The 27,672-nt window shown below is 43.3% G+C and overlaps 1 protein-coding gene across 5 annotated transcripts in view; it reads right to left on the reverse strand.

The window, feature by feature from the left end:
* ttc13 (tetratricopeptide repeat domain 13) overlaps window positions 1–27,672 on the reverse strand; it is a 116,154-nt gene that overhangs the window by 83,216 nt on the left and 5,266 nt on the right. For 3 of the 5 annotated variants that reach the window (XM_072265983.1, XM_072265982.1, XM_072265984.1), the window contains exons 2-7: window positions 12,271–12,365; window positions 7,869–7,944; window positions 5,183–5,253; window positions 4,682–4,747; window positions 3,888–3,980; window positions 3,659–3,775 (exon numbers count right to left, since the gene is read on the reverse strand). In XM_072265983.1, coding sequence (XP_072122084.1) covers window positions 3,659–3,775; window positions 3,888–3,980; window positions 4,682–4,747; window positions 5,183–5,253; window positions 7,869–7,944; window positions 12,271–12,365 — 518 coding nt within the window. Of the gene's footprint in view, window positions 1–3,658; window positions 3,776–3,887; window positions 3,981–4,681; window positions 4,753–5,182; window positions 5,254–7,868; window positions 7,945–12,270; window positions 12,366–27,672 lie in introns of those variants that run through there. The other 2 variants (XM_072265985.1, XM_072265987.1) reach the window with 2 other exon arrangements.

Raw genomic sequence — 27,672 nt, forward strand, 5'->3', positions numbered from 1 at the left:
AGGCCATTTGGCCCATCGAGTCTGCTCCGCTATTTAATCATGGCTGACCCTTTTTTTCTCTCCCTCCCCCCCCCGCCCCGCCTTCAAGCCTTCTCCCTGCAACTTTTGATGCAGTGTCCAATCAGGAACCTAACAAGCTCTGCCTTAAATACATCTAACGACCTGGCCTCCACAGCTGCCCGAGGTAATAAATGCCACAAATTCATCGCCCCCTGGCTAAAGCAATTTCTCCGCTTCTTTGTTGTAAATGGACGTCCCTCTATCCTCTATCCCTCGTTCTAGATTCCCCACCATGGGAAACATCATTTCCACATCTACTCTGTCTAAGCTTTTCAACATTTGAAAGGTTTCAATGAGATCCCCCCCCTTCCTTTAAAATTCTAGTGAGTACACATCCAGAGCCATCAAATTTTCTTGTATGATAACCCTTTCATTCCTGGAATCATCCTTGTGAACTTCCTCTGAACCCTCTTCAATGCCAGCACAACTTTTCTTAGATGAGGAACCCAGAACTATTCTCAATACTGAAGGTGAGGCCTCACCAATGCCTTATAAAATCTTAGCATCACATCCCTGCTCTTGTATTCTGGATGTCCTGAAAAGAATGCTAACATTGCGTTTGCCTTCCACACCACTAACTCTACCTGCAAGTTAACCTTTAGAGTATTCTGCACAAGGACTCCCAAATCCCTTGGCATCTCATATATTTTGATTTTCTCTCCAGTTAGAAAATAGTTGGCATATTTATTTCTACTATAAGACCATGCATTTTCCAACATTGTATTTCATGTGCCACTTTCTTGCCCATTCTCCTAATCTGTCGATGCTGATTGCGTCCCCTCTGATCTGGGCCAACATTAACGTGCCCGGTGGCACCTAATGAATTAACTTGCTTATTTCGGCTTTTCTCTTAAAGATGTGCTGGGTGCATTCTGGCCACCGCTGCATTCTTCATGGCAACGTATCGGTCCGCGGCCCGGAGGTTGGGGACCACTGATATACAGCATAAGAAGAAGCGGCCCCTACACCGACCCGAGGAACACCACTGGCAGCCAATCCTTTTATTCCCACTGTCTCTTACCAATCAGCAAATGCTCTAATCACGCCAGCAACTTTCCTGTAATACCACAGGTTCTTAACTTGATAAACAGCCACATGTGTGGCACCTTGTCAAGGTCTTTCTGACAGTCTAAATATACAATATCCACTGCATCCCCTTTATCTATCCTACTTGTAATCTCCTCAAAAAATTCCAACAGATTCTCCAGGCAAGATTTTCCTTTAAGGAAACCATGCTGACTTTGTCCTATCTTTTCCTGTGTCAAGTACTCCATCACCTCATCCTTAACAATCGACTCCAACATCTTCCCAACCACTGAAGTCAGGTTAACTGGTCTATAATTTCCTTTTTGCTGCCATGCTCCTTTCTTAAAGAGTGGAGTGATATTTGCAATTTCCCAGTCCTCTGGCACCATGCCAGAGTCCAATGATTTTCGAAAGATAACCACAGTTTCTACTGCTACCTCTTTCAGAACCCTCAGGTGCAGTTTATCTGGTCTGGGTGACTTACATACCCCTGGGTCTTTCAGCTTTTTGAGCACCTTCTCCTTTGTAATAGTAACTAAACTTACTTCTTTTCCCTCGCATTCTTCAACATCTGGCACACTGCTAGTGTCTTCCACAGTGAAGACTGATGCAAAATACTCACTTAGTTCATCTGCCATCTCCTTGTCCCCTGTTATTATTTCCCCGGCTTCATTTTCTACCGGTCCTATATCCAATCTCACCTCTTATTTTTTTATATAGTTGAAATACTATCCATTTTAATATTGTTTCTTAGGTTGCTTTCATATTTCATCTTTTCCCTCCTAATGGTTCTTTTAGTTGCTCTCTGTGGGGTCTTAAAAGCTTCCCAATCCTGTCTTCCCATTACTTTCTGCACTGTTGTATGCCCTTGCTTCTGCTTTTATAGCTTTGTCAGCCACAGTTGTATTATTTTGCCATTTGAGTATTTCTTCATTTTTCTAATACAGCTATCCTGCATCTTCCTCACTTTCCCCAGGAACCTACGCTACTGCTGCTCTGCTGTCATCCCTGCCAGCATCTCCTTCCAATTTATTTTGGCCAACTTCTCTCTCATACAGCTGTAATTTCCCTTACTTCACTGAAATAGTACTATGTCAGACTTTACTTTCTCCTTATCAAATTTCAAATTGAACTCAATCATACTGTGATCACTGCCTCCTGAAGGTTCTTTTACCTAAAGTTCCTTAATCACCTCTGGTTCAACACATAACACCCAATCCAGTATAGCTGATCCCGTCGTATCCTCAGCGACAAACAGCCATCTTGCAAGCATTCAACAAACTCATATTCTTGAGATCAATTACCAACCTGATTTTTCCAATTGATCTGATGTTGAAATCTCCCATGATTATCGTAACATTATCCCTTTGTTACGTCTTTTCTATTTCCCACTGTAATCTGTGGTCCACATCCCAGCTCCTATCGGGAGGCATGTTATAACTGTCATCAGGTTCTTTTACCCTTGGAGTTTCTGAACTCAACCCACAAGGATTCAACATCTTCCAATCCTATGCCATATTTTTGTACTGATTTGATGCCATTCTTTACCAGCAGAGCCACGCCACTCCCTCTACCTACCTTCCTAACCCTCTGATACAATGTGTAACCTTGGATATTCAGCTCCCAACTACAACCATCCTTCAGCCACGATCCAGTGATGGCCACATCACACGTGACAATCCGTAATAATGCCACAAGATCATCCACCTTATTCCTTATACTCATTGCATTGAGATATAACACTTTGAGTACTGTAATTGCTACCCTTTTTGATTCTGTATCCCTAATGCACTGATACTCACCCACTGGCTGAAATTTTAGTATACACTTTCAAAACATAAGGAACGTACAGCTGCAACTGCTATAGCACTTCCACATCTAATGTAAGGCAACACACAAAATGTGGGAGGGATTCGACAGGTCAGGCAGCATCCATGGGAGGAGAGTAAACAGTTGATATTGCGAGGTGAGAGTCCTGATGAAGGGTCTCAGCCCAAAAACATTGACTGTTCATTCCCCTCCATAGATGCTGCCTGACCTGCAGAGCTCTTCCAGCATTTGTGTGTTGCTTTGGATTTTCAGCATCTGCAGAATCTCTTACATTTCTCAACCAACGGTACTGTCCCACAGAGAAATATTGCAATCCTCCCCACCCCCCGACCCTGCGAGACAACAGCAATTAATCTGCAGTCACACAAGAGTTAAGAGTCTTTAATTGGCTTACCCAAGGGACAAGTTTGCCAGGTATATTTCATGTTTGAGCAAGAAAAATCTGCCCTATCTGAAGGAATCATGTTTAAAAGTAAATCACATTGGGTTCCATTTATGGTCAGAGCTTTTTGTGCAAACTCTGTAGCAGAGATCTAGGTTTATTCTTGCTGTACGCTTCAATAGTCTAACTATCCTGAAGAGCTCCTCCACAGTTAAACTGCTAAAGTTTAGCTATATCTAGCTAACATTTTATAATTTAGCAGATGAAATTTTGTGGAAGTTTCCTTACATGGCAGGGTTTTAGATCATTATTGTATAGTGATATTAAAGAAAGCAACATGAAGCAAGACCACTAACTCACCTCAGAAATAAAATAAAGGGTGCCTCTATGTCTATACAAACGTGCAGATGGGCGCAACTGTATAGCTCTACTGAGGTCACTTAAAGCTTCACTTATCCGTCCCAGTGGTGACAGAATCTGGAAGGATTCAGAGCAAACATAATATTAGCTGAGCACATGAACTCTACTAAATGACTCATTATAACATTGAAAATTAATTAAGGAACTAATGAGTAAAACCAGCACCTACCTCTGCTCTCTGTTCAAATACCTCAGGGGCATTAGGTTCTAAGGCTATCACTTTATTTAACTCCAAAAGAGCAAGTTCAGCATTTCTAATGTCCTGAAACAAAGAGATTGCTTAGAATAAAAACATTCACAAGAAAAGAGTCAAATTTTTGCTTTGCTTTGTGATCTCCCTCCATTTTTCTAACAGGAAAATCAGATAATTGAAGCAAAACCCACAGAAGCTGGCAATCCAACATAAGTTATTAGAAGCTTGTGCTAGCATTTTTTTTCCACTGTGATTGAGTGAGACAAGAAGTAGTGGTTGAGTGAGACAAGAAGTAGAGGTTGAGAGGGAGCTATTTCACTCAGGATGGTGGGAGTGTGGAACTAGCTTCCAGTGGTGGATGAGGGGTGAAGTTCAACATTAAGAGACATTAGGATAGGTATATAGATGGGAGGGCTCTGGTCCAGGTGCAGATCAATGGGATTAGGCAGAATAACAATTCAGCAAGACGAGATGGACTGCATTTCTTAGCTGCAGTGTTCTAAGCACTTAGACAGTTTTAGGAACAGAATCAATGCTAACATACGTTATCAAGTTAAGCACTGAACAGCTTACCCTGTATTTCTGTTTCTGCCTGCATTTCAATGGGAATGTTGGTGAAAGTATATTAGTTTATAATGGCTGGTCACTTGAAATATTGAACATGAAGAAAATATACCAGTAGAAATTAATGCTCACAATGACTTGAAAGAATATCACAAAACTTCCTAGAATTACATTTTTGGCTTTATTGAAGCAGAAGGACTACTGACCTGTAAGCCTTTCTTTCCATATGCTATTCCTCTTCCATAGATGGCACTCACAAGTTCTGGGTTTCCCTACTCTCATGCAGAGACACAAAACAGAGTAAACACAAGGAGCAGAAATGCAGTATGTTCAGTTAAATGCAAATAAAAAGAGTAGTTACACTTGTTCCAACTATGCTGCTGAAAATTGTTGATTTCATGTATAACTGCACAGCATAACACAGACCATTTAAGAAATGGATTCCACATTTAACAATCAAATATCTACAATAACTGAGGTCACTTAATGTCAAATGTAAAGAATTTGATTTCCAAACAACTTCAAGCATTCATCTGCCAAATGTGGAAAGATGCCCAATCTTCACTCTAGCAAGGCATAAATACCAGTCTTACAAAACAAAATACTTACATGCAATCCTGGCTTTCATATTTTTTAATATACATGTAAATAACTCCCAAAACGAGAATGAGTGCAATTTTATTGTAATTTTAATAAAATATACATACCTGTAACAGGGCTGAGAAATGCTTTATTGCTTCATCATACAAGGTATTTCCAATCAAGGCATAGCCAAATGCTGGGAAAATATTGTGTATAAACACAAGGCAATTACTTACTAAAATCTATTTTTGTTTAACAGATTAAACTCAGGACATCATGAGACAAGCTGAGGATGGATTAAAATATTCCAAGTTTAAACATAAATACCCTGGGCAATATTGCATGAGAAATAATAACTCATATGAATGGAAGGCCAGAAAAGTTCAGTGAACATTTTATTTCAGTTATTGTTATTTCAAATCCCGTATGCAACCACCTGAATGGGTCAAGAGCACTTATAAATATTGAACACCTGCAAAAGTTTTTTTTTATTTTGTACGCGTGCTGATGTCTAGATCTCAAGTTGCATCAACAGGATTCAAGGAAAGGAAACTACCTTTTGATAATTATACCAAAACACCAACGGTATTACAGAGATATAACTTCATATATTCTGATGAACAATTAGTCCTTACTAAAATGTCAAGCACCTCCATTCCATCTGTGAAAAGTGGAATTTCCCAGTGGCCAACCATTTTAATTCTTATTACCATTCTACCATGTCAATCCTTTGTCTCTGAGGCCACTGCCAGGCTGAAGGAGCAACACCTCATATTTTGTCTAGGTAGCCTCCGATCTGATAGCACGAACACTGATTTCTCCAACATCTGATAATTATTCCCCACCCCACCCCCACACCAACTTTCTTCTTCATTTCACCACTCTGGCCTCAACTCTTATCCTCACCTGCATATCATTTCATAAGACTATAAGACCGTAAGATATAGGAACAGAATCAGGCCATTTGGCCCATTAAGTCTGTTCTGTTCTTTCATCATTGCTGATTCATTTCCCTCTCAGCGCCAGTCTCCTGCTTTCTCTCCGTATCCCTTTATGCCCCGACTAATCAAGATTCTATCAACTTCTGCCTTAAGAATACCCAATGACTTGGCCTCCACAGTCACCTGTAGCAGCAAATTCCACAGATTCACCACTCTCTGGCTAAACAAATTCCTAATTTCCATTCTAAATGGACAAACTTCTATTCTGCGGTTGTGTCCTCTGGTCTTAAGACTCCCCCACCATAGGAAACATCCACTCTATCAAGGCCCTTCAATGAGATCCCCACCACACATGCCTCACTCTCCTCTCTTATCAGATTCCATCTTTTCTAGCCCTTTATCTTTTTCATCTATCACTTCCCAGCCTCTTACTTCATCCCCCGCTACCCCAACCCAACTGGCTTCACCTACCACCCTCTAGCTTGTATTCCGTCCTCTACAGTTTTGGGCCCAGTATCTCAGAAAAGATGTGTCGTCATTGAAGAGAGCCCAGAGGAGGTTCACAAAGATGATTCTGGGAAGGAAGGGGTTAACATATAGGAGCATTTGACAGCTTTGGGCCTATACTTACTGGAATTTAGAATAATGTGTCGAGATTTCATTAAAACCTACTGAATGTTGAAAGGACTAGATAAGGTAGACGTGGAGGGGAGGTTTCCTATGGTGGGGGTATCCAGAATTAGAAGGCACAGCCTCAAAATTGAGAGGGGACCGTTTAGAACAGAGGTGAGGAGAAATTTTTTTTTAGCCAGAGTCATGAATCTGTGGAATGCTCTGTCACAGACTGTGATGGAGGCTTAAATCCGTGGGTATATTTAAGATGTAAGTGATCGTTTCCTGATCCATCAGGGCATCAAAGGATATGGAGAAAATACTGCTTGACCTGCTGAGTCCCTCCAGCATTTTGTGTGCGTTGCTCTAGATTTCTAGCATCTGCAGAATTTCGTGTTTAGTTCCAACTATCAATCTTTTCATACGAGTCATCCTCACAGATATAATCAAGCATGAGAAAACATAGGAGCAGAGTTAGGCTATTCAGCTCACTGAGTCTGCACCGCCATTCCATCATGGCTAATCACTGATCCCACTCAACCCATACACACACCTTCCTGCCATAACCTTTGACGCCTGACCAATCAGGAAACTATCAATCTTTGCTGTAAATATACCCAACCCATTTATGGAGCTGAAGGCAGTGGCAGTGATGAAAAAAATTTGAATGGGGTAAGAAGGTAAAGACTTCACAAAGTCACACTTGCAACAAGTTCCTCTTTAAGTCACTAATTATCCAAATGCACCACACTCTTCAGCCATCCAACTCTAACACAGCAAATTTCCAACTGTGCACTGCCCCAATAGATTCTGAGGTGGGTGGTGTCTTTGATTATGTTGGCTGATCTACTCAGGCACTTGAAAAATGTGGACAGAGTCAGTGGTAGGGAAATTGGTTTCCAAAATGTGTCCACAAAGCTCTGCAGTCTCTTGAAGTCACGAGCAGAGCAGTTGCCATTCCAAGCCATGTTGCATCCAGATAAGATGCTTTCTATGGTGCACAGAAAGTCCGGCTCCCTTCAAGTAAACAATTTAGTACAATTACTTGGTACTTTCCCACTAATGGAAGACAAATGGAATTGTCTATATTCAATCCTATAGACCAACACTAACTACATCCTGGTAGCAGTTACAGTTAATTGCCAAGAAATATGACAGGACCCAAAAAGAGGAAGATTACATAAATTTTGTTTTTTTCAAAAATAGTTTTTCCTTATCTTGATAATCCATCTTCAAAATATGAATGGACAATGCCTACCTAATTCCTCATTTGTATTTGCATCAATGGTAGCAAATGGAAATCTCTTTTGTTCAGACAAAACTTTAGCTTGACTCTGCAAGTGAGAAACATAACGCATTAGTGCAAGGAACATAGACCAATAAACCATAAAGTGAAGAAAGTAAATAGGCTTATTATTGTCACATGTACAGTGAAAGACTTGTATACCATTCAAACGGATCAATTTGTTACAACACCATATGGAGCTAGTACAAAGGAAAACAATAACAGAATGCAGATTAAATTGTGACAGTTACAGAGAAATTGCCCTCCAGGTAGACAAATAAAATCCAAAGGCCTTGACAAGGCAGATTATGAGTTCAAGAGTTCATTTTATTGTTTATGGAAGTCTTATAACAGCATATTAGATGTCCTTGAGACTGGTGGTAGGTGCCAATTAACCTTTCTGGGATGTGGGAGAGAACCAGAGCACATGGAGGAAACCCACACAGTCAAAGGGAGAATGTGCAAACTCCACACAAACAATCCGGGCTGGAGTTCAAGATTAAAATAGGCTCGATAGAACTGTGAGGCAGTTGGTTAGAACTGGCTTGAGACAGAACTGCACTTAAGTGCAGCAAAAATGGTAAGAGTAAAAATGGTAATGGTAAAAATGGTCGGTCACCAGTGGTGTGCCTCAGGGATCTGTTCTGGGACCATTACTCTTCCTGATTTTTATAATTGACCTGGATGAGGAATTGGAGGGATGGGTTAGTAAGTTTGCTGATAACACAAAGGTTGGAGGTGTTGTGGATGGTGTGGAGTACTGTCAGAGATTACAGCGGGACATTGATAGGATGCAAAACTGGGCTGAGAAGTGGCAGATGGAGTTCAACCCAGGTAACTGTGAAGTGGTTCATTTTGGTAGGTCAAATATGATGGCAGAATATAGTATTAATGGTAAGACTCATGGCAGTGTGGAGGATCAGAAGGATCTTGGAGTCCAAGTCCATAGGATGCTCAAAGCAGCTGCGCAGGACTCTGTGGTTAAGAAGGCTTAGTGTATTGGCCTTCATCAATCGTGGAATTGAACTTAGGAGCTGATAGGTAATGCTGCAGCTATATAGGACCCTGGTCAGACCCCACTTGCGTACTGTGCTCAGTTCTGGTCGCCTCACTACAGGAAGGATGTGGAAACCATAGAAAGGGTGCAGAGGAGATTTACAAGGATGTTGCCTGGATTGGGGAGCATGCCTTATGAGAACAGGTTGAGCGAACTCGGCCTTTTGTCCTTGGAGCGATGGAGGATGAGAGGTGACCCGATAGAGGTGTATAAGATGATGAGAGGCATTGATCGTGTGGATAATCAGAGGCTTTTTCCCAGGGCTGAAATGGCTGCCACAAGAGGACACAGGTTTAAGGTGCTGGGGAGTAGGTACAGAGGAGATGTCAGTGGTAAGTTTTACACTCAGAGTGTGGTGAGTGCGGGGAATGGGCTGCCGGCAATGGTGGTGGAAGCAGATACGATAGGGTCTTTTAAGAGATTTTTGGATAGGTACATGGAGCTTAGAAACATAAGACGGCTATAGGTAAGCCTGGTAATTTCTAAGGTAGGGACATGTTCGGCACAACTTTGTGGGCCGAAGGGCCTGTATTGTGCTGTATGTTTTCCATGTTTCTGTTTTAGTACATACTTCCCAATCAACCTGCCCCCCACCCCCGCATCGTGCCAAGCACTTCCAGTGGCATAATTCAGATACATAGGCCTCATCAGTTACCTAAGAGAAGCAAATCATCCTTCATCATCCCAAGGGACTAAGTTAATAAAGAGCCTATACCTCAATTAACTCTGTACAATCTGCTGGAGGACCCTAGTAGGTCAAGCACGTTGCTGTCATGATACCATGTCACGAGACTCTCCATTTTCTTCCTGTTTTCTGACTCATCGTTATTTGAGATACGGCACACTATTATCTACAAACTTGTAGATGGAGATACCAGCAGAAGCTGGCCATGCAGTCTACAGTGTACATGGAGCAGAGTAGAGACTAAGAACACAGCCAGTGCTGAGGAAAATTGTGGAGGAGGTGGTGTTGCCTTCCCTTACAGGTTGTTCATCAAGTCAAAAATCTGATTGCAAAGGAAGATGTTGAAACCCAGCCTTATTAGTTTGAAGATGCGTATGCTTGGAATTATAGTATTAAGGTTAAGATGTAGTCAATAAATGATAATCTAACATAAACTATGACGTTAAAATTTTCTTTTAAATTACCTTGATGTACCTAAGTATGGCATGATCTGCCCAGCCGGCATGCAAACAAAGGTTTTTCATGACATCTCAGTAAACATAACGATAATAATAATAAATAAACCAAGAATGACTTATGATTAAGGAAGAATCTCCAATATTATCAAAATTATTGACTTTCTCAAGTATTCAGTAAGTGATGCTTCTTACATAAATCTTACATTTATTTCCCATTACAGAAATTCAAATATAATCTGAGCTAATATTTTTAATTAAAACTTATTGAACACTTCCACATTTTTGACAACTGCTATTTATAATTTGTCTGATTAATCTGCCACCATGTCCTTTAAAACCAAATGCCCAAATAATGTTGATATAATGCCATAAAATAACTTCTGCACAATTTCTGAAAATGATACAGAGAAATTTACAATCAAATAATATTAGTTAGATAACTGGTTACCAGTTAAGCAGCAAAGGTTAACCAAGAATAGCACAAATGCATAGATCAGCTGGAAAGTTGGGCACAGCAGTGACAAGTGAATTCAATCCAGACAAGTGTAAGATAATACACTCTGGGAAGTCAAATTCTCATAGGAGAACAATGGGGACATTAGAAATTTGGTATGTTTGCCTTTATAGATGTGCCTTTTTGAGTACAAGAGTTGGGATGTCATGTTGTGGCTGCACTAAACATTGGTTAGACTACATATTGTGAAATGGGTTCAATTTTGGTCAAGAAAATACTGGAAGAGTGTGAGAGCAATATAAAGGGTGCAGAAGAGATTCACCAGGATGTTACCTGGAAAGGAAGGCTCTAGTTAAGTCAGTTGAATAAGCTAGGTTTATTCTTAAAGCAATGTAGGAGGCTGAGTAGTGACTTTATAGAGGGGTATAAAATTGGAGGGCATGGAGAGTCAGAGTCTTTGTCCCACAGAAGGGGAGTCTAGTATTAGAGGACACATGTTAAACGGAGATCTGAGTGGGTACGTTTCCACATGGGTAATGAGTACCTGGAACAAACTGCAATGGAAATGGTAGAGGTAGATACAAAGTATTTGTACAGGTACTTGGATAGGAAACACAGAGGGATAGAGGCCTCATGCAGACAAATCAGATTAGCATTGATAGGCATCATGGTTGATGTGGATGTGGCCCTCTCCTGTGCTCATCTTTCTACCATCCTAGTTGCAACTCAACAGACTGACATCGAGAACACTTGTGGCAGTTAGTATCAGAATCAGATTTATTAAAAAGTACTTATAAAAATCATGTATGTTAAAAAAGCTATTTTACATATTGAAGTATAACAAACAGGCTAAAATAGAGCATAAACAGCCCACCATGTAACCTACTTCTCAATCAATTTAACCCCTCCCACAATCATTTTCCTTTCATCCACATACCTACCCAAGAGTCTCTTAAATGTCCCTAATCTATCAGCCTCTACTGCTGTCCACGGCAGCGTATTCCAGGCCCTTTCCACTCTGTGGGGAAAATATCTCTGTAAACTTTCCTCCACTTACTTTAAAATGATGCCCAATTCCACCCTGGGAAAAAGTTATTGGCTGTCCACTCTATCTATGCCTCTTATCATCTTGCATACTTCTATAAAGTCGCTTCTCATCCTCCTTCACTCTAAGGAGAGATTGGAATTTTTGAACCTTAAAAAGTTGTCTAGGTTTAATTTCAGATGAATGATTAATAAATTAACGCACTGACTCTTAGATTTCCTTTGAAATCCAAGGTCAGTATCGCTCTTTAAAAAAAAGAAAAGGACTTCCTAAGGGGTAGCACAGTAACATAGCAATTAATCTAATTACAGCACCAGTGACCTTAGTTAATTCTGCTGTTGTCCATAAGAAGTTGTACGTTCTCCCTGTGGTGACTGCATGGGTTTCACTCTAGTTTCCTCCGGGTGCTCCTGTTTCCTTTCCCATTCCAAATAGACACGGATTACACAACAGGTTAATTGGTCACATGGGTGTAATTAGAAGATACAGGATTGTTGGGCCAGAAGGGCCTGAACAATGCTGTATCTCTCTCTCAAAAAAAATCAGTGGTGCACAAGTGCAGCGTGCAACAGAACTTCAAAGCAACACAACTACAGCGCCTTCAGAATCAGCAATGTCAAACCACTGGTTTAATGAGCCTGTGCCCTACTTTTATTTATAATACAGGAAAACGTACCAGAATTTTTTCTGTATCCAGGGATGGCACAGGTTCACAGGGTGGAGCTCCTCTAGGCACACAATCGGTGTCCTCAGGATTCAAAAATGAAGATTCTAAAGCATTAAACAAAACAAATCTTCCACTAAGTAATTTAAAACAATAGCCCCATGATAAAAGTTTATACAGAATCTGCCAATTCACAAATAACTGGATGGACACCCTGGTCGCCATTGACTCACTGGGCCATAGAGCTTGAATGCATGCCATACTGCTGTATGTCACTATGACAAAACTGGTTTTGTTCATGGATCTGGCACCAATGGTGTAAGGCAATTGGCCAATAACTTATCAGTCATGAATCTTATGTCCCGCCCCTTTGCTCTAACTGCACACAAAATACAAACTGCTGGAGGAACTCAACTGGTGGGGCAGCACCTGTGAAAGCAAAGGATCAGTTGTCATTTTGGGTTGATACATTTGTCTCTTTGCTGCAGAATCCAATAGCTTTAGTTTCTTGTATGTATTTCTGATATTGCAACCACTGGGCTTTTGTTAAAAACTGCTGAGCTCCTCTTTCCTAGGCACAAGAGATTCTGCAGATGCTGGAAATTTGGAGCAACACACACACACACGCACAACTTTGTTTTACCGGTCAGGGTTGTCAGCCCTGAGCTGAATCCCCAAAGCTGTGGACCGGTTCTCTGTTGTTCACCAGTGGACCTCTCTCAGCTTGGCCTCTATTCTTTAACTTGTTTGGTATGGGTGATCCTACTGAGAGCCAAAGTTTAATGCCCTGACTCCAGCCAACATAACTCTCTGGGTCATTGAGGTACCACAAGCCTCCAAACCCTACAAGGTTGTGATCCTCTTGGAAACAGCAAAGAAGAATCCATCTACATATGAGTGTGATAGTATTCCTGAGTCTCCAGCAGAGACTTGCATGACTGAAAGTAGGGAAAACTGAGAGGAAGCTACTGACATGATGAAGGAAGCCCTTCATTGCTGCCCTAAATGCCACTGGTGTAATGGGGCAGTAAATACACACAGGAGGAGCTCAACAGGTCTGGCTGCATGATGAAGGGTTTCAGCCCAAAACATCGACTATTTATTCCTTTCCATAGGTGCTGCCCGATCCGCTGAGTTCCTCCAACTTTTTGTGTGAGCTCTTCTTTCCCCTCAGCCAATACCATGTTCCTCTCTTCTGCTTGTGGGATGCATCTAGATGCACAGAGATGCTTTGCTTAATAATCATCACCGCAAAAGTAGTCAATTGTATGAATTGTTGTACTATGGGAAAATAATGAAAAGAAATCTTTGCATCTGTAAAATTTGCAACTTCAAATTACTTAAAAATGAAACTTTTTAAAGGGCTGATACTAGGCACCTGAAATTGAAATAGACAATAATGAATAAGCCCTGCAGATCAGCAGGCAACAACTATGCAAAGAGAAAAAGTTAACATTTCAAGTCTGAGATTCCTCAGAATTCCGAAAGAGAGAAACAGATTAGTCTGGGTAGCAGAAAAAGTGAGGGAAGGCAATGGTGCAACAAAAGATAATCCGAAATCATACATAAATATACAAAAGGAAGAAAGCAGGAGAAGAAGATAGCTGGTAAAATTGGTCAGTGCTGATACAAACAGAAAAAAAGAAATTATCAGATGTTGGATAATTCAATATCAAGTCTTGCAGGCCACAATATTCCCAGACAGAGGATGACATATTCCAACTTACATTGGGCCTTATTTTACTGATCAGGAGGCTACGGACAGATCAGAGTGGATGTGGGATAGTGAATTAGAGTGGTAGGGAATCAGAGGCTCAGGGTCACGACTGTGGACTAAACACAATCACCCAATCAGCATTGGGTTTCTCCAATGCAGAGGAGGCCATACCATGAACACAGATTGGAAGTAGTGCAAGATGATCACTGAATAGACTATCTGGATATATGGATGGTGACAGGTGAAAGGACAGGTATGGCAACTCTTGTGCCTACCTGGAAAAGTGCCATACAACATGGAATAGGTGGGGACAGAAGCGTAGACCAAGAAGTTGTGAAGGACATGATTCCTTTAAAATGCTGAAAAGGAGGAGAATATGTGTCTGTGGCTGTCTTGTTGGAGCTGGAAGAAATTGCAAAGGATAAGGATTATCTGCTGATTGCAGAGGTTGGTGTGGGGTGGAAGCTAAGTACCGCAGGAACTCAGCTTGTGCCATGTCCAGAAGAAGTGAAAGCAGAGGAGCAGGAAGTAGATGACTCAGTGGGTCAAACAGCATCTATGGAGAGGAATAAACAGTCGACATTTTGAGTTGAAACTCTTCATGAGTCCTGCTCAAGGGTCTAGGCCCACATAGTCAACTGTTTATTTCTCTCCATAAATCCTGCCTGACCTACTGACTTCCTCCAGCATTTCGCATATTGCTCTAGATTTCCAGCATTCCCAGAATCCCTTGTGTTTAGGAAAAAGAACTATACATTCAAGGGCTCTGTCCAGTAAGCTAGTCAGTTAGCCATGACTAATGAAGGTGGAATATTAGAGATGTCCGAATGGAACAGCTCAACATCAGAGCAATTGCAACGGAGCCAGAGGAACTGAAGGAATGGAATGGATCCTCACAAAAGGCAAGGTGTAACTTACTGGCTGAAGTGGATGTTAATGGCTTGCCCATCCCCTGATATAGAGTCGGAGTTAGAAAGTAAGGGGGGAAAAAAAGATCAAGAGAATGGCCATGAGGAGGAGTGAAGGGTAATAATTGGTTGTAAAAGTAATGAAATTAAGAGTTTGTTTTAGTGTAAGAACAGGCACCAATTTCATTGCTAATGAAACAAACTATTCATTACTAACTGTGTGATGTTGATAATTTCAATTCTTCCACCATTATTATTCCCTTTAACCTACAGTCTCTGAACCTGCTACACTCCATCCATCATAAACATTCTTTATCTTCCTAGGCTGCAATCACAAGGACTTACTTCCAGTCAGGTTTTATGGGATTTCAGTTGGCTGATGAGGCTAACATGGGACCTGCAGACTTCACTACAAACAGTGTAGTAGGTGCTCAACAGATGGTCAGTTTCCACTGTTTACGCCGTGCTCTGTGAACATCTGGTGCACACTATTGAGGTTCTCAATACCATCCCACCTGGTCCTTCTGCATTTCTGAGCAGTCATAGGCCAAGAATTCCCAACAGTCAGTATGGATAATGCATTTCCTTGAGGCTTTGAGAAGACCTTTGAATCTGTTCCGCTCTCCACATGATGTTCTCTTCCCATGACAGAGCTAGAACCAGCAGGTGCTTCAGGGTTTTGGTGTGGGTCATGCAAGCGATCTGGATTGCTGAATGGAGGTTTAATTATACCTTGGACAGACCGCTAACATTGATTCACTTACATTTCCAGCAGATTCGGAGGAGTTTTCAAAAAGCAAGTTATAATAGCAATCATAGAAGACTGTCCACAAAGGGCCAACTCCAAGATCAATCTAACTCTTCCCTCCTAGATAGCCTTCTATTTTTCTATCATCCATGTGCCTATCTAAGTTTCCTAAATGTTCCTAATCTGTCTCTACTACCACCCCCCAGCAGTGTGTTCCATGCACCCACAACCTTCCTTATGCCTTGAACTGTCTGTTAGAAAGAGTCCAAATCTCAAAAGTACGTTTTTGCAAGAAACACTGAACAGCAGACAGTGCATTTTGTGCTGTGTTAGGGATTTTAGACATCTTAAATATTAAACATTCTTCATTGATCTTAACCTCCTTTCCCTCTGTTCACTGAGAACTGGGAAGTTAAAATCACCCATGATAACAACCCTGTTATTTTTGCACCTTTCCAAAATCTGCCTCCCAATCTGCTCCTCTGTATCTCTGCTGCTACCAGGGAGCCTACAGAATACCCCCAATAGAGTAACTGCTTCCTTCCTATTCCTGACTTCCACCCATACTGACTCAAAAGAGGACCCTGCTACATCACCCACCCTTTCTGTGGCTGTAACAGTATCCCTAACCAGTAATGCCACCCCTTCTCCCCTTTTTCCACCCTCTCTATCCTTTTAAAGTACTGAAATCCAGGAATATTGAGAATCCATTCCTGCCCTGGTGCCAGCCAAGGCTCTGTAATGGCCACTACATCATAATTCCATGTATGTATCCAAGCTGTCAGTTCATCACCTTTGTTCCTGATGCTTCTTGCATTGAGGTACACACATTTCAGCCCTTCTACCTTACTGTCTTTACACCATTTATTCTGCTTCTCTTTCCTCAAAGCCTCTCTATATGTTAGATCTGACTTTACTCCATGCACTTCTTTCACTGCTCTATCGCTCTGGGTCCCATCCCCCTTGCAAATGGGTTTAAACACTCCCGAACCATGCTAGCGAACCTACCTGCAAGAATATTGCTCCCCCTCGAGTTCAGGTGCAACCCATCCAATCTGTACAGGTCCCACTTTTCCCAGAAGAGATCCCAATGATCCAAAAATCTGAAATCTTGCTCCCTGCACCAACTCCTCAGCCACGCATTCAACTGCCATCTCCTCCAATTCTTACCATCACTGTCACGTAGCACTGGCAGCAATCCTGAGAACGCCACCCTTGAGGTCCTGTTCTTTAGCCTTCTGCCTAGTTCCCGAAACTCACACTTCAGGACCTCATCCCTCTTCCTGCCTATGTCGTTGGTCCCAACATGTATCACGACTTCTGGTTGCTTTCCCTCTCGTACCAGGATGTCGTGCACCCGGTCAGAGACATCCCGGACCCTGGCACCCGGGAGGCAACAAACCATGCGGGTGTCCTTCTCACGTCCACGACATCTCCTGTCTGCTCCCCTGACTATACAGTCTCCAATGACGACAGCTCTCCTTTTCTCTGCCCCATGCTTCTGCACCACCGGGTCAGACTCAGTGCCGGAGGCCCTGCCACCATGGCTCACACCTGGTCAGTCGTCCCCGCCAACAGTATCCAGGACGGTAAACTTATTATTCAGGAGAATGGTTACAGGGGTGCTCTGCACTATCTGTCTGCCCACCTTTGCTTTCCCCCTTCTGACTGTCACCAAACGACCTGCTTCCGACAGCCTAGGTGTGACTAACCTCCCTGTACCTCTCATCTATGACTGCCTCATTCTCCCTTATGAGTCGAAGGTCATCCAGCTGCTGATCCAGATTCCTTACATGGTCTTCCAGGTCGCCCAGTTGTATGCACTTCTGGCAGATGTGACTCTGCGGGAGAAGGGCGCTCCCCCGAGACTGCCACATCTCACATGAGAGGCACATCACCGTCTCAGGAGACGTTGTAAAGACTAACTGTGAACAACCTTGTCCCCTGCCTCTTCTCATCAAAGCCTCTCGAGTCAAAGCCTCAAAGCTCCACTCCTTCACTGGCCCACTCACTGGCCGCTTTCCACAGGTTGCTTCACTTGAGCTATCCCTCTATTTATCTGTTTGAGCTTTTCAAAATGCTTGGTCACCTGACCTCGATTGTCCCATCAGCTGCTTTCTGCTGAGTCTGAGCTATTCAAATTTTGATTGTCTAATCAACAGCTTTCTGCTGATCTATTCAAATCTTGATTGACTTGATTGCACAGACCAACTGCCAAAATTGCCAGAATCTCTCCAGTCAAAGCCTCAAAGCTCCACTCCCTCACTGGCCACTTTCTTAATGAGGGATGATTTCATTAAAATCTATCAAATGTTGAAAGGCCTTGAGTGGAAGTGGAGAGAATGGGAGGGAGACTAAGACAAGAGGATACAGCCTCAGAATAGGGGGATGTCCATTTAGAATGGAGATGAGGAGGAATTTCTTCAGTCAGAGTGGTGACATAGAACATAGCAAACTGTACATAGCAAACAGCACAGTACAGGCCCTTCGACCCACAATGTTGTGCCGACCCTCAAACCCTGCCCCCACCTTAGATTCCTCCATATATCTGTCTAGTAGTCTCTTAAACTTCACTAGTGTATCTGCCTCCACCACTGACTCAGGCAGTGCATTTGTTACGTACCCCGTAACTGGGTTGCCAAGCCAGCAGAAATGGATCATTCAGCTGGAGTCTGGATTACTAGAACTAAGGAAGTTTTATTAAAGAAACAAGCAACACAGTACTCTAATCAAAAGGGTAGTACATGCAACAGTTCAGCAATGATAAACACACATGAACACAGAATTAGGATAACAGGATCAATCAAGCTCTATCGTCGTCTAGGAGTAAATGACCAGTTTCAAAATGACGCAAAGTTCAGTTCAAAGTAATCACTGCCGTGGGAGATGGACAGTGGGGGGAAGGAGAGAGAGAGCAAAAACGAATGAATATTCAAACGGCTTCCACACAGACCTTCAATATTCTTCGCAGTCAGCTTTCAGGCGAGCCCTTTGTGATGTTTTCTGAGGTCACCGACCGTGACCCCTCCGTTTCCAGATACGATCGTTTCTCTGCGGTGAACCTGGCACCCAGGCAAGGGCGGACACACACCAGGTTCCCACCGATCGTCCCTTTCCACCCTGTGCGTCTATGGCTTGGTCCCGCGACCAGCCCTCCAAAATCTCCCACTGACTTGTGGGAGACGCGCTGCTTCCAGGGTCTCGTTACATCGGGGTGTCGTGTGTGTCCTGCCTTAGCGAACCTGTCCCTTTTTATCCCCCTGCTGGGGTATCGCCTGTCCATCACTTCAAACAGTTCAGGGTTCAAAGGGGGGGGCCGCTCTTGACAGCTCTCCTTCTGTCCCTTAATTAACATTTCCAAATGCTGCTCCATTGTTTTCCTTATCTCTCTTTCTCCTGAAGACAGGTGGCAGACCAACTGCTGATCCCACTGGTGTCAGCACAGGACAGTTAACATCTTAATCTATGTGTACTCTCATCACACCTCTCACCTTTAAGGGTTTTTACCGGGGTAAAAATTACAAACATGAATACATTATTTGATACACACAAATATACATCTTTATCAGCTATTTGGCTAATACAGCGAATTTTAAATTGTCAACACAAGAAATAGTCAGCAATCACATTTTCTGTTCCCTTTATATGTGTTATTAATAATCCCTTAGACCAGGCTCCAACTTAGCAAACTTCATAGTGGCCAAAAACACTGATGAATTGCGATCAATGTAACCTCTCATTGGGTTTCGTCCCGGACCACAATAACAAGGGTCGTCCCATTCCGACTTAGTTTTCTTTCGCAAGGGCTTAGTAGGAGGGGGAGGGGTAGTAACCGCAGGTTATTGCAAAACTTCCTACAGTACCCCACCATCTCCAAGAGCCTTCTGAGGGCCCTCTTGTCTGTCGGGGTTGGGATGTCAGAGATAGCCCGCACCCTAGCGTGCATCGCTGCCAGCTGCCCCTGTGTCACCACAATTCCCAGGTAAGTGACCTTCGTGTGGCTGAACTCATTTTTTTCAAGGTTCACTATCAAGCTGGCTTCAGACAGCCGTATTACATCGCCAATACACAGCTCTGTGTTCGTCAGCCCTTTCGTCACTGAATTACTCATTCTATAGGGATATTGCTCACTAGGCTGACCTAGCGTAACAAACACCACCCAACGTCCCAGTTCCTTGCATCACCTCGGGACAATCAAACACACGTGTGCGAGTCGTTTAATTACTTCTCCTAAAGAGTCGCTTTGTTCGGGGATTAAGGGAGAGACCTTATCAGCAGAGCTGGCCAAAACAATAGCCTTCTCCCATCTGGTCGATACCATACTCATCTTTTCAAAATGTTTTTTTTTTCTTATCGGGGGACCCTAGCTTCATTGATTTCCGCGCTAACACCGACTAGGTTTGTTAGCATATCAAAAGCCTGTGACCGTCTCAGTTTGCGTCTGCCATAATCAACAACATCTTTCCTCCTGTGCAGCCAGTAAACCTCTTTCATGCTGACTGTTTCCTTCAGCACCTCAAAATGTCCACCAAGGGGTACCTTGTGGGCCAGGTTAAAAATCTCATCCCCATAACTCTTTTGCACCACCCCCCATTCCTCATCTGCGGGTACAGTACTTGGTCTCCCTTTCCTCCTTAGCACTTCCTCCTCCACACAATAGCCTACTGGCTCCCTTCTTAATTCTGCGTCAGAGAGAGCTGTCTCCGCCAAAACCATCAGCCCCTCGTCTTGCTCCTGCGCCTGCACAAATTCTTTCCTGGCTAATGCTAAGTCTGTCTCAGCTCCCTCGCTACCTCCTGTTTCACTACACTCCTTCTTTTCATTTTCTACCCCCTTCTCGTACAAGGCTGGCAGAAACGTCTCAGCTAAATTTACTTCGGCAGCCCCGGGATGAACCTGTGAGTCCATGGGCGGGGCCTCAATGCTGGCAGGCTGACCTGTCAATCTCACGGCTGGGAACACGATTCCCCCGGCGAGGTCATTACCAAGCAAGACCTCCACGCTTTTCATCAGTAGTTCGGGCCTCACCCCGATCGTGACTAGTCCAGAGACCAGGTTGCTTTGTAGGTGTATCTAGTGCAAACGGACTGCCTCTATCCCTTCCCCAATACCTTTGACCTTGACCTCCCCAGTCTGGGTCTCTGAGCTAAACTCTAATACACTCTTCAATATCAATGACTGACACGCTCCCGTGTCTCTCCAGATCTGCACTGGAACTGGGTTTAATCCCTCCTTCACTGTCACCAATCCAACCGAGATAAACCTCTCGCGCCCTTCCTGAACTTTGGCAGACCTTTCTTCTCCTAGCGGTTCGTTTACCAGCTCGATACAGCCAGTCAAAATCGCCATTTTTCCTTTTCCCGTCTCCTTCTTTGGGGCAAAGCACCTGGACGCAAAGTGTCCGACTTTCCCGTAATTATAACAGACGACCCCAGGAGACTTCCTACCAGACTGCTCCCGGTCTACCTTATCCTTCTCACTAGTCCCTGGCTTACTTTCTGACTTTTCTGGCGGACTCTCCCCGCCATCCTGACTACCCTTCTGGTAGCCTTTACTCGGGGCAAACTTCATTTTATGTGTCAACGCATACTCATCCGCTAACTTAGCAGTTGCGGCTAACGTGGCTGCCTCTTTCTCATCTAGGTAGGGTCTCATACCCTCAGGGACACAACCTTTAAACTGCTCAATCAGGATCAGTTGTAGCAGTCTGTCATAATCCCCATTTACACCCTTTGAGGCGCACCAACGCTCACAATATGTCTGCATCTCACAGGCAAACTCCAAATACGTGCGGTCCCACTGCTTCCTCGCATTCCGGAACCTCTGCCGGTATGCCTCCGGGACCAACTCATAAATTCTGAGGATAGCCTCTTTCACCACCTCATACCTCTGGGCATCTTCCGCGGACAAAGCTGAGTAAGCTTGTTGGGCTTTCCCTTTCAGGACACTCTGAAGCAAAACAGCCCACTTATCCCTCGGCCAGTCCTGACTTGTAGCAACTTTTTCGAAATGGAGAAAGTACCGATCCACGTCGGTATCATCAAATGGGGGAACAAGCCTAACCCCCTGGGTCGCCCGGAACCCTCCACCTTGGTTCGGCACGGGCCCCTGCTCTGCCTTTATCTTTAACTTCTCCAGCTCAAATTCCCTTTCCCACTGCCTCGCTCTCTCTTCTCGCTCCCATTGCCTCTCTTTCTCTTCTCTCTCCAACTGTTTGTCCCTCTCTTCTCGCTCCAACTGTCTTTCTAACTGCTTCTCTTCGTGTTCTAACTGCCGTACCCGGAACTCATGCTCGAGTCTCAGTTTTTCAAGCTGCACCTGTACCGCGTCTCCAGCAGGTTTTTCAATAGACACCACCTCCAGCTCCCCTTGGGGAAACACACCTTTAGATACATAGTGCTCTACGATAGCTCTGTGTATCTCCTCTCTCCTCATTGTCGACTTCCCCTTAGCAAGATTCAACCGTTTGGCCACAGCTACCAATTCCGCTTTCCTGGCATCCTCTGATGCCTCCAAGGTCGGCGCCTTTATAAATCCCTCAACCTCCATTTCTGCTGTTTGTCTTTTCTTTCTTTCGGGAATTTTAACCCAATCAATTTACTCCGTCCCAAATTTAGCGTTCAAAATCGCAGACGAGAACCCCACTTATGTTACGTACCCCGTAACTGGGTTGCCAAACCAGCAGAAATGGATCACTCAGTTGGAGTCTGGATTACTAGAACTAAGAAAGTTTTATTAAAGAAACAAGCAATACAGTACTCTAATCAAAAGGATAATAAATGCAACAGTTCAGCAATGATAAACACACATGAACACAGAATTAGGATAACAGGATCAATCAAGCTCTATCGTCGTCTAGGGGTAAATGACCAGTTTCAAAGTGACGCAAAGCTCAGTTCAATTGATTTCAGTTCACAGTAATCACTGCCGTGGGAGATGGACAGTGGGGGGAAGGAGAGAGAGTGCAAAAACGAATGAATATTCAAACGGCTTCCACACAGACCTTCGATATTCTTTGCAGTCAGCTTTCCGGCGAGCCCTTTGTGATGTTTTCTAGGGTCACCGACCGTGACCCCTCCATTTCCAGATACGATCGTTTCTCTGCGGTGAACCTGGCACCCAGGCAAGGGCGGACACACACCAGGTTCCCGCCGATCGTCCCTTTCCACCCTGTGCGTCTATGGCTTGGTCCCGCGACCAGCCCTCCAAGACCTCCCACCGACTTGTGGGAGATGCACCGCTTCCAGGGTCTCGTTACCTCAGGGTGTCATGTGTGTCCTGCCTCAGCGAACCTGTCCCTTTTTATCCCCCTGCTGGGGTATTGCCTGTCCATCACTTCAAACAGTTCAGGGTTCAAAGGGGGGGGGGGCGCTCTTGACAGCTCTCCTTTTGTCCCTTAATTAACACCTCCAAATGCTGCTCCATTGTTTTCCTTATCTCTCTTTCTCCTGAAGACAGGTGGCAGACCAACTGCTGATCCCACTGGTGCCAGCATAGGACAGTTAACATCTTAATCTATGTGTACTCTCGTCACACATTCCACGCACCAACCACTCTCTGAGTAAAAAACCTTCCTCTAATATCCCTCTTGAACTTCCCACCCCTTACCTTAAAGCCATGTCCTCTTGTATTGAGCAGTGGTATCCTGGGGAAGAGGCGCTGGCTATCCACTCTATCTATTCCTCTTATTATCTTGTACACCTCTATCATGTCTCCTCTCATCCTCCTTCTCTCCAAAGAGTAAAGCCCTAGCTCCCTTAATCTCTGATCATAATGCATACTTTCTAAACCAGGCAGCATCCTGGTAAATCTCCTCTGTACTCTTTCCAATGCTTCCACATCCTTCCTATAGTGAGGTGACCAGAACTGGACACAGTACTCCAATTGTGGCCTAACCAGAGTTTTATAGAGCTGCATCATTACATCGCGACTCTTATACTCTGTACCTTGCCTTATGAAAGCTAACACCCCACAAGCTTTCTTGACTACCCTATCTACCTGTGAGGCATCTTTCAGGGATCTGTGGACATGTACCCCGAGATCCCTCTGCTCCTCCACACTACCAAGTATACCTGCCATTTACTTTGTACTCTGCCTTGGAGTTTGTCCTTCCAAAGTGTACCACCTCACACTTCTCCGGGTTGAACTCCATCTGCCACTTCTCAGCCCACTGCTGCATCCTATCAACGTTTCTCTGCCACCTTTGATAATCCTCTACACTACCTACAACACCACCAACCTCTGTGTCGTCTGCAAACTTGCCAATCCACCCTTCTACCCCCACATCCAGGTCGTTAATAAAAATCACGAAAAGTAGAGGTCCCAGAACAGATCCTTGTGGGACACCACTAGTCACAATCCCCCAATCTGAATGTACTCCGTCCACCATCACCCTCTGCCTTCTGCAGGCAAACCAATTCTGAATCCACCTGGCCAAACTTCCCTGGATCCCATGCCTTCTAACTTTCTGAATAAGCCTACCATGTGGAACCTTGTCAAATGCCTTACTAAAATCCATATAGATCACATCCACTGCACTACCCTCATCTATATGCCTGGTCACCTCCTCAAAGAACTCTATCAGGCTTGTTAGACACGATCTGCCCTTCACAAAGCCATGCTGACTGTCCCTGATCAGACCATGATTCTCTAAATGCCCATAGATCCTATCTCTAAGAATCTTTTCCAACAGCTTTCCCACCACAGACGTAAGGCTCACTGGTCTATAATTACCCGGACTATCCCTACTACCTTTTTTGAACAAGGGAACAACATTCACCTCTCTCCAATCCTCCGGTACCATTCCCGTGGGCAATGACGACATAAAGATCCTAGCCAGAGGCTCAGCAATCTCTTCTCTCGCCTCGTGGAGCAGCCTGGGGAATATTCCGTCAGGCCCCTGGGACTTATCTGTCCTAATGTATTTTAACAACTCCAACACCTCCTCTCCCTTAATATCAACATGCTCCATAACATCAACCTCACTCATATTGTCCTCACCATCATCGTTCCCTCTCATTGGTGAATACCGAAGAGAAGTATTCATTGAGTACCTCGCTCACTTCCACAGCCTCCAGGCACATCTTCCCACCTTTATCTCTAATCGGTCCTACCTTCACTCCTGTCAGCCTTTTTTTCTTCACATAATTGAAGAATGCCTTGGGGTTTTCCTTTACCGTACTCGCCAAGGCCTTCTCATGCCCCCTTCTTGCTCTTCTCAGCCCCTTCTTAAGCTCCTTTCTTGCTTCCCTATATTCCTCAATAGACCCATCTGATCCTTGCTTCCTAAACCTCATGTATGCTGCCTTCTTCCACCTGACTAGATTTTCCACCTCACTTGTCACCCATGGTTCCTTCATTCTTTATCTTCCTCACCGGGACAAATTTATCCCTAAACATCGACCACATGTCCGTAGTACATTTCCCTGCAAAAACATCATCCCAATTCACACCCGCAAGTTTTAGCCTTATAGCCTCATAATTTGCCTTTCCCCAATTAAAAATTTTCCGGTCCTCTTTGATTCTATCCTTTTCCATGATAATTGACTCTGTGGGATTTGTTGCCACAGGTGGCAGTGGAGGCCAAGTCATTCGGTATATTTAAGGTTGAAGTTGAAAGATTCTTGATTAGTTAGGGTGTGAAAGGAGCAGGGGAGAAGACAAGAGATTAGGGCTGAAAAGGAAATGGATCGTAATGAAATAGTAGACTCAATGGGCTAGATGGCCTAATTCTGTTCCTATAACTTATTATAATCTTACCGCTCAACATCAGTCTACCTCTAACAGAATCGAGTCAGAAAAGATTGGGTTCAGTTAAAAACAGTAGAGTTCAAAGGATGCCCAATTGCTATAATGCCGTTGAAGATTAGCCAACCAAACCAAAGACAACATTGGTTACTGTCATGCTACTTAACAAGCCCATCATAATTTAGCTGCTGGAATGCAATGTTAACCATGGCTATTGCTTCCTGATTAGACAACACCTTAGTTATTATTTGGTACATGGCTTCAAATCTCATACACCCAACCCCACCCAAACTCTGGTTAACCTGCAGCCCTGAAATGTTTGGCTCGGAATCAGTTACATACAGCACCTTGTGCCCAAGCAAATGGCAATACTTCAGCCAACAACCGCATTGTACTAAGCGAATGCTGCAATGTCAAAGGTGGTATCCTTCAGATGGGATGTCAAATTAAGGCACATCTACTCTCTTAAATGCATGCAGAAGATTAATGAGCTGGAATGAACACAGAAAATACTGGAAATATTCAGGTTAATCTGCCTTCTGAATATCTTGACCTGAAATGCTAACTGTTTCTTACCCTAGATGCAGCCTGACCTGTTGAGACTTCTGTTTTATTTTATATAACCCAAAAGTGCATTTTATTTTATTTTCATTGATCTGGAATAGCTGATAAAGCTACTGCACTCTGGAAAACTGCAGCACTGCCCAGTTTGGGAACTACACAATAAATTGTATCAATGGATTAACTCAGTTACAACTTTGGCAAGTAAGCAGGAACAACCATTAACTAATCATTGTGTAAAAACTCTCAATCCTCCACTAATTATTATTTATTAGACAAGAACCATATGGCATAGGAGCAGAATTTAGACATTCGACAAGTCTGCGTCAACACATCCTCAGTGACCCAACAAAACCAATATACATAATACACATATGGTTAAGGCTTCTTACTTGCTATTAATCATTGTTCTACCATGGTTTTATAGCTCACATTTGGGCTGGTAAAAATCCTTGCACTATACGCACAGACGCCTTGAACAAATTTATTTGAAAACATATGGCACTAACTTAGCCTGCATTGTAGTCCTAAATTCCAAAATCAAATCCCAAAGCTAACATTGAGATTTTATGCTTCAGAAGCAGTTCTAATGACAGGTTAATGTTTCCTATTAATAACCTATTTCTCTCTACAAATGCTGCCATACCTGATAGCACTTACATTTTCTGTTTTAATCTGTAGGTATTATTCCTAAGTATAAATCTGGGGACACTCCAGAGAGATGTTGACAAGAATACAAGCACACTTTTGCAGGGAAATTTGATACACAACAATGCTTGTCACTCTTGATCATTTCCTTTTTAAACTTAACTAAAAAGAAATCAAGAACAGTAAAAGAGGAAGAGAACTTTCCAAAAGAAAATCTCAACATGCTTCCAAAGTAGGCCTCCATGCAACCTGCAACCATAGTTCAACGGTTGGACTGAAACAAAGGGTCTTGGCTCAAAATGTTGACTGTACTTTTTTTTCCATAAATGCTACCTGGTTAGCTGAGTTCCTCCAGCATTTTGTGGGTGTTACCATGGTTCAATGTTACATTAAAAATATATTAAAGGCTATGTATTAAAAGCTTAAAGGTCTTGAAATCCCAAAGATCTACTAAAATATATCCAAGCTTTCCAATATATGGCAAATTGTTGGAGACCTGGCAGACTCCTGGCAGGCCACAGAAGAGGTGACTAGAAGACAAAGAATCTCCTATTGTTATTCAAGAAGGGCAGGAGGGATAAACCAGGTAATTACAGTAGAGCTAATGTATTGGGGAAAATACTGAACAGATGGATCTACAATTGGAACAGCAGTAACTAATCAAAAATGGTCAACATGACTAATTTGTTTCTTTGAAGAGGTAACAAAATGCATTATCAAAGTAGAATAATTGAAGTGGATTACATAGTTAGTTGGAGACTTAGCCCAATTCCAACAAGGATCTTATGAACAAAAGATTAGAGCCATGGAATACAAGGCTTCATAAAAGGAGCGAGGGTGGAGGGTTGTTTAGTGCAGGGGTCCCCAACCTTTTTTGCATCATGGACCAGTTTAATATTGACAATATTCTTGCAGACCAGCTAACCAACCCCCCCCCCCCACCCCGGTGTTCAAGTGGGATTAAACTCACCTCAACATGTCTTTTACAGTTAGGATTGCCAACTTTCTCACTCCCAAATAAGAGACAAAGGTAGCAGTCAAATCCCGGGACACTTGTGTTTACCCCAGGAAAGACTACCACGACC

The sequence above is a fragment of the Mobula birostris genome, chromosome 8 (genome assembly GCF_030028105.1).
Source record: "Mobula birostris isolate sMobBir1 chromosome 8, sMobBir1.hap1, whole genome shotgun sequence".
Taxonomy (NCBI): domain Eukaryota; kingdom Metazoa; phylum Chordata; class Chondrichthyes; order Myliobatiformes; family Myliobatidae; genus Mobula; species Mobula birostris.